At 37.9% G+C, this 12500-nt stretch overlaps 1 protein-coding gene across 1 annotated transcript in view; it reads right to left on the bottom strand.

The window, feature by feature from the left end:
* Positions 1-12500, bottom strand: part of LOC122629393 — a 63158-nt gene that overhangs the window by 16079 nt on the left and 34579 nt on the right. The window contains exons 4-7 of the mRNA XM_043812777.1: positions 3014-4998; positions 1484-2671; positions 933-1356; positions 492-592 (exon numbers count right to left, since the gene is read on the bottom strand). Of these exons, the coding sequence (XP_043668712.1) occupies positions 492-592; positions 933-1356; positions 1484-2671; positions 3014-4998 (3698 nt within the window). The remainder of the gene's footprint in view (positions 1-491; positions 593-932; positions 1357-1483; positions 2672-3013; positions 4999-12500) is intronic.

The following is a 12500-nucleotide window of genomic DNA, read 5'->3' on the forward strand; positions in this document are numbered from 1 at the left end:
AGAGAGAGAGAGAGAGAGAGAGAGAGAGCTCGTACAGCTTTCGCATGGACGAGTGTGTGCGAGCTAATCAATACTCCACTTATATCCGTGTCATCCACTCCAACCAGCCGTTATGCGTTTCATCGTCTTATCATTATCAACTCGGTTGACTTTTTCGTGTCGGGCCACGAAGCTTTTAGGGTCACATAACGTTTATAATCTTTAACAGGCAAACTTTTCAGGCAGTCGATTATAGAAATGAATCTTTTAGGATACGAAAGCAAGACTAATATATTACATATATTTGGCTAATTAACTAATTACTTTTCAAATGATATAATCCACTCTATTGTATTCTCTCTAATTATTCCTATAGTTTTTCCTAAAGTTGAGCCCAAGAGACCGATAGAAAAAGACATCGTTATTATTAGACATCCGAGGGAAATTATTTTCTTCTAACTACGAACACCGATAAATTTTTTTTTTTTCATTCTAACTCGATTATAACTTACCGTACGTAGTCTGCCTTGAGTTCTCAACGTGCTGTCCTGTAAAACTTTTCTGGTAGCCCTCTTGGGCGGCAGATTGGCCAACATTTTCTGAATGCTTTCACCTGAGGACAATACGATCATAACGTTCTCAAGAGATCTTTTTACTGATAATCGTTTCGAGGTACTTTTAGAATGATTCTCGAACTACGTTCAATTCGAAAGTAATTGCTTTATTGTTCCTCATTTTTTAATTTCTTTTTTTTTGGTGTGTGTGTGTGTGGAGGGGGAGGTTGAATCGAATCACTGATGTTTCTGTTTCTTTTTTTTTTTTTTTTTTTTAAATTGCGAAGAGAAATTTTGATTAGAACGAGACGAAGTAGAAAAAAAAAAATATGTTGAATAGAATGGGAACACAGTGTCTAACTTAAAGAAGATTATCTATATTTTTTTTTTTTTTCTTACGGTCACTAGGTCGAACCCTAGGCCCAGCTGGTTGTTTCTCTCTTGGCACGTTCGTACGCGGTGTCTGAGAATTTTGAATATTTCTTTTCATTCCACGTTGACGTCGTCTTCTGCTACGACTTCCGAATGGGCGCCACTTGCACTTCTTTTTCCCGTTACCAAAGAGCCCCAACAACCAGGCCTGATCGCCGCCGCATTCGAGCATGTGTCTGTGCAACTCCGCAAGTGTACTACAGTTTTTCGAACACTTCGTGCAAATTTTCTCCGGAGCTATCGCGTTCTTAGCCTTGATCGTGGGCGTACTACGTCCCGGTAGAAACAGATGTTTGTAAAGTTCACGCTGATCGCCAGAAAATTCGTAGTGGGAGCACCAAACATTTGGATGCATCGAAGATTTGTGATCTTCCATTTCCCTTAACGTCACCTAGAAACAAAAAGCCGTATTTTTGAAATATTTTGATCCGATGGGATTGAAATCTGATAAAAAAAAAAAATCTGATAAAAAAGAAAAAAGAAAAGAGAGAGAGAGAGAGAGAGAGAGAGAGACTCACGTGTCTCGCAGCGCAGGCACCGCAAATATAAATCCTCGGTCTGGACCATTCGCCAGTGAGTTCGGCGTAAATGACTTTCTGCATTTTCGGGTTAGCATGGCCAGCATCGTCCCATTTCTGTAGTCTCATGAAATTGCCGAACTCGAGACTAAACTCCGTAGACCCGAGGGATTGATCCGCGGGCTGATCCATCCGAATAATTTCTTTCTCTCGTCGATCGATCAAACCAATAGCTTTAAGACACGATGACTGATCAAGGCCATTATCATCTCGTAAAGACGCACAAGGATGATCGATTATCGACTCTTCGGCGTCTTTATTACTTTTTTCTTTGCTCGTTTGTTCATTCGCGAGACTAGTTTGAACGATATCGTTACTCGGGATCGAGTTAACGAGGGGTGATATCTGATGTAACCTGTTCAAGGTGATACGTTCCTTCAACATTTGTTGCTTCTTCCTCAAGGATAATTGCGTTGATATATCGAATTTACTGAGATCCTTGATCGAACAGGTCCACTGTTCCTTGCCATCGTATTTCCTTGGGAAATTATACTTCTCGAAGGAAACCCTTCGTGGATGAGACCTACTACTCTTTCCAGGTTTCTGAGCGTACTCGCTCGAATTTTCGTACTCTTCAACGGCATAGTCTTTATTGTAGACCGGCGTGGCCGCGGTTAACGATATATCGATCGGAAATTGGATTTGATTCGCGTTATTGTGCTCGTAAAAGGATTGTTGCGGTTTTGATTCCGTCGCTGATGCCACCATAGTTGTCGTCGTCGTCGTCGTCGTCGTTGTCATCGTCGTCGTCATCGTCGTCGTTATCATCGTTGTTGTCATTGTCGTCATTGTCGTCACCATTGTCGTCGTTGTTGTCGTCGTCATAGACGAACTATTCGACGACGATGTGCTTGTTTGCAATTTTCCATCTAGATGATGAAGTAAATTCTCTCGAATGTTGCAACTCACGCTGCTGTAGAAGGAACTATCGAACTCCGGGCTACCGGGATTGCTGAAAACGTCCTTCGTAGTCGTCGGTACGACGTGCTTCAGCAGGCTAGTCTCCGATCGATATTCCGTTTCCGCGTCACACGGTCTTCTCTCTTTCGAGGGCGGAACGTCCGATTTTTCGTTGGAACTTTGGCAAACGACCTCCTTACACGGTGGGCTCGGTTCCTTCATCTTTTCCTAAAAGGAAAATCGATTTGCATATTCAGATACAACGTTCACGGGAAGAATTAGACAACTTGGAAGATGGAGATCGCGTTTAATCCACGAGAAATAAATTAATTAAGTTTTTGATATCGTTTGCTTTACGAGTTTCGTAACAGTAGTAACCGAAACGAATCGGCGGAGTCCCAAATACAATCGTCTTAATTAAAGATATACGCATTTGAATTGTTTCAGTAAAAAAAGGTTATATATAAGCGATTAAAATCTCGATTCCACGGTTAGGACGATTCTATTTGTTTAAATATACGTAACAATTCGAGGAAAATATATATAAAGACAAAGTAAAATATGATTTACCTGAACTTGCGGCGTCGTCCTTTCTCGCGCGGAGGAAGCATGCGTTTCGGTCATATGAACGAGCAATGCTTCCCTCGTTAAATATCTCGTCGAGCATTGAACGCAAGCGTGATATTTGTCGGAATGATTTCCGGCCATGTGATGAAAAAGACCCTCCAAACTGTCCAAACACTTGTCGGAACAATATTGACAATTTTGCGAAGGTCTTCGAGAATTTCTTTCGGAACGACGACCACCGCCCAACTGATGAACCCTCTCGGTATGTCTCTGTCGTAAGGATATAGACAAGAACTTTCTGTCGCAATAAAGACAGAGATGTCTCACCGTTGGCGAAGGTGGTTTCGATATTGATGGTTTTGCGACGATTTGATGTGACGACAACGAAGACGTCGAAGAAGAGGAAGGAGGAGAGGATGAGGAAGAGGAAGAGGAAGAGGAGGAAGAGGATAAGGATAAGGAAGTTGAGGAAGAAGAAGATGATGATAATGATGATGATGATGATGAAGAAGAAGAAGAAGACTGTTGTTGAACCGTCAACGTTTCAACAGCAGCAACAGCAGCGGTAGAAGCAGCTTGACAATTCTGCAAAACGGAAGCGATCCTTTCGAGGGGTAAACTGCAATGAAAACTCGTAGTTGAAAGTTCCTCAGCTACCTGAGAATCTCTTGGCTCGTCGAAGGTATCAACGAAGGTGCGAGCGACGTTAGCAATTTCCGTCGAATTCATTTTATCGGCGCACTGATCGATACCGTTTAATAAATCGTTCAATAGGTCACGACATGTATCACGTAGCTCGAGATTTTCGACGATATCGTCTACGGTGCTTGTATTTCTTCCTTCGACGATTTGATGATCCAACCTTTCCATAATGATCATACCGAGGGAACGTGTCTCCCTCTTATCACCTTCCGATTCTATAGATTCTTGGCGCGAATGATGATTATCGTTTTCCAAATCTTTCGAGGAAGAACTCTCGTAAAAATCGCTCTTTTCGTGATCGAAGGAGGACAAACGAAGACGAGGTGACATAGAATGTCCCGACTCGACGACGTTCTTAGCCGATTCGATGGCTGTCTCCGTTGGACCAACCGTCCAATCCATGTCGGTGCTTCCGTATTCGCAACGAACGTTATCAACTTCGAGATCGCTCTTCATTTTTTCGATATGCCCCGGAGGTAAAACAGCAACTTCGGTTCTACTCTCGTTCGGTTTCGAGGGCTCGAATTTCGGACCCTTCGAATCCTCGTCTTCCTCCTCTTCGTCCTTGGCCTCTTCTACTATTCCTATTCCTACTCCGCTACCAACAGCTGGCTTCTCCGTGTCTTTATTCTCGACCGAACGGTCGTCATCCTCCTCTTCCCCTTCCGCACCTTCCTCCTCTTCGTCCTTTATCACACCATTCAGCACGGTCATCACGTATTTCTCTAAAGTCTCGAGATTCCTCTCTACGCTATTTCTACCATCCTCCTCCTTTCGAATCGGTGAATCACTACCACCACCACCACCACTAACAACACCAACACCACCAACACCGCCAATACCACCGACGACACTACCACTCCTACCATCGGGCACTTTTTTTCTCAAATTGTTTATCACATTGCTCAGCCTACTCCTCTTGTCCTGTGCCGTTTGTGCTGATCTATAAACGTGAGCGTGTTTCTCTTGAAGAACTTGCTGTTGCTGTTGTCTCTCGTTCCCACTAGCACTAGCCGGGTGGCTTACGCCAAGATCCTCGAGGTTGTGCATCGAGGCCACCATCTTGCCGTTAGTTTCGTTCTTTGTCCTTGTCGTTATCGTTGTTGTTGTTGTTATTGTTGTTGCTGTTGTCGTTGTTGTTGTTGTCGTCGTCGTCGTCGTCGTCGCTCTCGTAGTTCGTGCTTGATTTGCACCGCTCTGATTTGTTGCCAGGGAACGCTTCGACAAGTCGAAGATCACTCCTCCACTCGATGCCTCGCTACCAGTACTGTCTGCCGATGCTGCTTCTGCGAACGAAAAGATTTTCTTTTTCTCTTGCTCTCTCTCTCTCTCTCTCTCTCTCTCTCTCTCTCTCTCTCTCTCTCTCTCACTCACTCACACTCTCTGTATCTCTCTCACTCTCTTTCTCTCTCTCTCTCTCTCACTCTCTCTCTCTCTTTCTTTCTTTCTTTCTTTCTTTCTTTCTTTCTTTATCTCTTTCTCAAGGGAACATTTAAACGAATCGATTACTAGAAGAAGTTTATAAGTTGGTAGCCATTGAGAAATAAAAGACACTCGTGCTTTGACACGCCTCTCGTTTAACGCGGGTCGTCGGCATTTTTTTTTAATAATTAACCCTCTCCCAACGGCATATAACTATTCACGTTACACGCTCGTACCATTTTATTTCATTTAATTTAAATTTTTGTCTTTTTTCTTTCCCTTTTTTCTTTTTTTTCTTTTTTTTTTTTTTAATATATATATATATATATATATATAGTTTTCATTCTTTTTTATTTTTCGCGTCATAAAACTTAATGCCTCGCTGTGTTATGTTAAACGTCAACGTTTCACGTTACATATCGTTCAATTCTATTGATAACAATACAAAATTCCGATAATAAAGAGTTAACTAGTATCGCTAAGATATATGTACGTCAGTAAGCGAACACGTCTCCTATTCATTTTGAAAATATGTCGAGTTCACTTTCTTCTGTGTCATTTTTTTCTTTGAATAATTTATAAGAACTTATATATACACTCACACACACACACACACACACAGGGATTATGGGACGACCATATCTATCTCCCTCTCCTAGTCTTTTCGTCTATCTTCCAATACAACACTATAGAAAACTATAGAATGTTATATCGAATGGGTCGTCGTGTGATCGCACGATAGGAAGTGCAACGAATGGAAAAATTATAAACGTTTTGCTCTCTTTCACGATCATTTATTACGACGATGATAACGTCGGTGAAAGGTGAAATCCAAGAGGTAAAAAGCGGGAAAAGATTACGTGCGTCGCGTCGACTAGAAACATCCTATCTTTCTTTCCTTTCCTTTTCTTTCTTTCTTTCTTTCTTCCTTCCTTTCTTTCTTTCTTTCTTTCTTTCTTCCTTCCTTTCTTTCTTCCTTCCTTCCTTCCTTCCTTTCTTTCTTTCTTTCTTTCTTTCTTTCTTTCTTCCTATCATTTTTTTCCTTTTTTTCCCTTTTTTTTCCCTTCTGTTTCCAGCCGAATGAGAAACGGAAATAAAATGCAAGGGACAAAGGCCGGGGATTACATAAGCCTCGTGGTGATCAATAAATTCGTACGGATGACTAGCTAGAGTTTCTCTCTGCAGAAATCTCTCTCACTCTTTCTCTCTTTCTCTATTTTTCTCTCTTTCTCTATTTTTCTCTCTCTCTCTCTTTCTTCTCTATACATTTTTCTATCTATCTATCTGTCTATCTATCTATCTACCTATCTCCAACTCTAAATTCGACTTTTTTTTTAATCTTTTAAACGTCGATTAATTTTATATCGGAAAGTAAATGTTTTCGTTTCTATAATCCATTTATTTATATATTTATGTATGTATACGTATATATATAATATATATGTATATATATACATATATACATATGTATAAATGTATAAATGAATACATTCATATATAACGTTTCATTAATTAAGAACGATGCGAATACGTAACAAGATTAAAGCCACTTCCACTGTTAACTAATAACGTTATCGATAGCTTCATGAAATATCGTATCACGAATGAACCAAGCAAACGTGAAATCTAAATAAGTGAAATGATTACTACGTATGATTTATTCTATTTGTTTTCTCTCTCTCTCTCTCTCTCTTTTTTTTTTCATTCCTAAGATAACAAAAATCTCTCTCTTTCTTTTTTTCTAAAACACATACGATAGTAGATTAAAGATCGTCTTTCGATTAATATTTATTTTTTATTTATTTATTTTTTTTCTTTCATTTTCTTGTTACTTCTTTTTTTTTTTTAGATATCGAGTAGCAACATTTATCCGTTCATAGTCGATCATCACCGAAAGAAAGCAAGTTGTGTGGGGTTCCTTCTATAGAGCGGAAGTTTCATTAAAGACCCAACATTGCTCTCCACGTATTCGCCATTCGGCCGGGGCATCGACAGAGAAAGAGAGAAAGAGATAGAGAAGATACGACGACACACATAAAGGCACGTTATTGCTTTATATACGTGTTAATTCGTCGAGTGCGAGATCGAAAATGTCTTCGTTGAAAAAATTTAATAGTAAAAGTGGAGTAAAAGTGTCATCTTTATAATAAAATCAACAACTAATGTCTGATTGCTGAGTTAAAAAAGAAAGAAAGAGAGAGAGAGAGAAATTTTTTTAATTTAATCTTTCGGGGATATATATATATTTTTTAATGATATATATTTACTTTGTTTTTATTTCTTATCTATTATATTTCTTTATTTCTTATATATTATATCTTCAATATAATTATAGGAATATTTCCCCCCCCCCCCATGAAATTAGAAACATTTCATTAACAAATTAACGTTCTAACAAAGTTAGAAGAGTTGCGTTACGTTTCTCAAATTTATCTTATCTCTATGACATACAGAGAAAAAAGAAAACTTAAATCGAAAATGTTTTCTCGTCTAATCAAAATGAATTTCAATGTTGAAAAAATATATTTTAATTACTTTCGAATCGATCGAAAGACGGATTTGTTCTTTTCTAAACTCGTTTAATTCGACATTACCGAGAAAGATAAACTTCAAAGTGGAGTGTGAGGGAGGAAGAGAGGAAGGGAGGACGGGAGGGAGAGAGGGAGTTTTAAATCGGTCTTGGTGAGAGAAACGTGCCGTGAGAAGGAGGAAGGAAGGACTGATAGAAACAACTTGGTTAAAGATTTCTTTCGAACAAACAATAAAACGCAAGGCATGACGAAGACGACTACGACTACGACTACGACGACGACGACTACGACGACGACGACGACGACGACGACGACGACGACGACGACGACGACGAGGACGGCAGTCACCGATCGCAGGTCGATCGACGCGCGTTTATTTTCACGATTCCATTGCAGCATCTACTGGCGATGTTCCAAGCGAAATGTCAGGATGCGGAACTCAGGAACGTTGGAAAATTGCACTTACGTATATATTTATATACATATATATACACATACACACACACGTACACACACATATGTATATATATAATATTTATATTATGTATAATATATTATATATATATACACATAATAGTTATTTATATCTTTTATCTGATAATCAAAGAAATTTAATTATTATTATCTAATTAACCACCGCTTAATGATTACTCTACATTAAAATAATTTATCTTTAATCCTTTGACAAAAATTATATTAACAATTTGGAATTGGAGCATATCAAAGAGATTTACAAATAATAATAATAACAACAACAACAACAACAACAACAACAACAACAACAATAATAATAATAATAATAATAATAATAATAATAATAATAACAACAACAACAACGACGATAATATTACGTAGGAAAAGCGATTCGATAAATTGTTATGACACGATCGAGAATATTTTTTTCACCATTGGAAAAATTTTCTTCCCGCCGCAAGGGAATCGTAACACGATGATGGAAGGGTAAAAAAGAGTGAGCGAGGGATAGAAAAATAGTGGAGGACGAGAGGACGGTGATGGTAGGATGGTGATGGATATGGGGATGGGGATGGGGATGGGGATGGGAATGGGGATGGAGATAGGGAGGTGACGGAGGAGGGAAAGGGGATGACAATTTAAATGCATTTTGCCTTTCCTGCACGAACGAGCTCAAACGAGGGACGAGATATACGCGCCATCGTCGATCGTCGACGCGTCCTAGAAAAACAGCTCGTAAAATAGCGCGGCAATTATTCTCTCGTATGCCGTCGCCGTCGGTGCTGCATCGCGAATGACGCTGTCGAATATATATATATATAATATATATATATAATATATATGTATGTATGTATGTATGTATGTATGTATGTATGTATATATGTGACATACCTACTTACATATATATCGATTAAACCAAAAACGTAAATGAAATCGAACGTGAGCGTGTTCTTCATCAATGTTTGTTATAGGATCTAACGAACGATTTCATTTTCGAATTAATTATATTGTCAAGAAATAATAAATATCCCAATTATCTGATTGTCTCCAACGAGACGCTCAGGGATAGGTGAAAAAGTTTCAAGATAAATTTATTTTATTTCAATCGTTTAATCAACGTTCTTATATATAGTTTTAATTAACGCGTTAATCCAATGAGAGGTATTTCTCGATCATTTTCTTTTATGATTATCGTAATATATTTTTCAATTGCAATAATAATAATAATAATTATTATTATTATTATTATTATTGTTATTATTATTATTATTATCATTATTGTTATTATTATTATTATGCTGGTGATGATGATAATGATAATGATTATAATGATGATGATGATGATCGATACGTTAATGCATCCGGTTTGCAAGGAAGAGTTTGTCGATCGATCTTCGGGCGCAAATAAAATTTGCATGCAAACAGTGTTAAACATTGTAACGCCGCGTCGATCGTAGTCGTAGTTTAATTCATCGCGAATTTACATATGCGCGACACAACGCTTTGATATCAAGTTAAAAGCGTTCAGAGAGAAAAGCGTTCGAAATTTCGCGCCGACCGTTTTACCGTGGCGCCATATTTAACGGGCGGGCTTTATGAAACGTTCAACGTGATGCGATACATTTTCTATGCGTTTACATATGTATGTGTATGCAATGTAACCTATACTTACGAGTTCGTATCACGATATACATATGTACGTATAAATTAGATGGATTCGCGGAAACGAATGAATTGCGACGAGTAAGCGAACACATTAATCGATATAACTACGTTATGTTGGATTTAATAAATAAATAAAGAGGGAAGGAAAGAATGAAAACAAATAAACAAATAAACAATCAAACAATAAAAAACGAACGAAGTTTATATAAATAAATTACGAAAATAATATTAACATTTGAAATATATATAAAAAGGATTCTGTACCTACACGTTCGTGTTTAAATCATAAATTATTTATCCTGTTAAAATTATTATTGTTAATGGGCATAGAAAATGTTTCATTAACGAATCCATTTATTACTCTCTCCCTCTCTCTCTCTCTCTCTTTCTCTCTCGCTCTCGCTCTCTCTTTATCTCTTACAAAGGTGAAAGGAATCGTTGAAGCGAATGAATGTCGATCGATCTTAGCATTCTCGCTGAATTATTCATCGATTCGAGAAATTATCATCTTCGAAAGTACGAGCGTAATAATAGAGTTCTCATTAACAACGATATAATCAAGTATTTATTAATTTACTCAGTTTGTTCTATCGTTAGTAAAAGGGATAACGTTTATCCGACGTATATCAAGGAAATCCATTCAAATCGATTATAATAAATTTATTAACAATTATTAACGATTAACGAACTTCTCGTGGATATATATGTATATGTATGCGTGTATATGTATATTACGTATCTTTCATTCATATTGTCCTTCATTAAATTGACTGCAAAGATGATTACAATTTCCTCTGTTTTATCAATGAAAGACTGATAAAAAAATTGCTTTGATTTTGCACGGAATACAAAAACACAAAAACAAGGAAAAAAAAAAGGAGAAAAAAGAACAAACAAAATAAAAAGAAAATAGAAAAAAGGAAAAAAGGAAATATCTCGATCGTAGCAAAAAAATTCGGGCATCGTAACGATAGAACGAATTATTCGTTCCCTGTTGGGATTTGCATAAAAAAAATAAAGAAGTATGAAACGATGGAATGATTTATCCGTCATGGAGAAAGAAGAAGAGAAAGACGAAAAAAGGAGGAAAAGAAAAAAAAAGAAAAGAAAAAATTCTTCAACGCTGAGAGGAAAAAGGAGGATAACGTTATTTAAATAAACGAATACGTGTTGGCGTTGGGTTGCGTACGTTTCGATAGGTCGACTTTTCTTCGGTTTGAACAGCTGTTCGCCGTCGTAACAAAGTAACACAGAAAGATGGAGATATAGAAAGATAGAAAGAGAGTGAGAGAGAGAGAGAGAGAGAGAGAAAGAGAGAGACAAAGATAGAGAGAGAGAGAGAGACAGAGAAACAGAGAGAGACGTTCAAGTCAGTCCAACATACCAAGTTCGAGGTATTCGAACGATAGAACGTCAGACAGTAGCAGTAGCAATAGCAATAGCAGTAGCAATAGCAGTAGCAACAACAGTAATAGCAACAGCAACTGCAGTAGTAGCAGTAGCATTAGCAACAGCTTCGGTTTCCGGTGACCGGGATTTACTACACTACGCTCGGAACTCGACGAGCGTCGTAATTAGGTCATCTTGATGATACCCTATGGGACATGTATCACGAATATCTATCACACAGGCGTTTCGACGATAGTTTGTCGTCGCAAACGCTCCTAACATTATCTTGGACACCGAGGAACACGCGTGCTTGCCGATCTTCTCGAATACTTGAACTATAAACTTGAAGTTAACCAACTACCCTACTATCCTACTATCCTCGTCCTTTCTATGAAAAGATCATTTTACGAAAATCTATTCTAAACAATCTGCGTTAATTAACAACAAAATTTATACACGTATGTGTGCGTGTATATATATATATATATATATATATATATTTTTTTGCTTTCGTAGAATTTATTTTTTACGATAAAATCTACATAAAACATTTCATTCTAATTCCCCTTTATTATTAATCCCGTCGATGATTAATGCATCGCCGTGTTTAAAAACAATACCGTGTGTACTTTCAAATATTTTTCTTTTTCTCAGCGCTCAAGATTGAAATCGCAACGCCTCCGGCTACAGATAATAACTCTCATACGATACACAGCCGCCGCTGTCTCCTCCTCCACCTCCTCCTATCTGTCGAATCGAGAAATACCTCTACCGTCGTTGGGTCTGTTTCTCCGAAATTTTTGCCCCTCTTTTTTTCTCTTAATCCATTCCTTCCCCGTATTCCACTTCTACCCACCCATTCACCCACGCCCTCCTCGTATAATTTACTTCAGCGTTCATTTTTCTATGAAGGGGTTTTCTATGAAGAAACAAACAAAAGAATTCGTCTCTTTCTTTGTAATTGGTTAGTGCGCTATTACTCATTAGATACATACATATGTGAATACATCTTATGTATATCCTACAAAAGTGTTTCGTCTGTTCTTCAACCTTCTCATCCTCATCTTACCACTAGTTTATTCGCGTTTATGTTCGTCGTACTCACACGAACCTAACACCACTCGTTTTCTTTTAACTTCAACGACTGTTCTCTTCTTCTTTACTTCTCAACACTTTTAAACGTCCTTTTCTATTTCTCGATCTTTGTCCTATTCTTCCCTCTACCTACTCGCTGCTATCATCATCATCATTTACGTCGTCGTCGTAGTAATCATCATCATCATCATCATCATCATCATCATCATCAT

Source organism: Vespula pensylvanica, chromosome 5 (assembly GCF_014466175.1).
Source record: "Vespula pensylvanica isolate Volc-1 chromosome 5, ASM1446617v1, whole genome shotgun sequence".
NCBI classification, from domain to species: Eukaryota; Metazoa; Arthropoda; class Insecta; order Hymenoptera; family Vespidae; genus Vespula; species Vespula pensylvanica.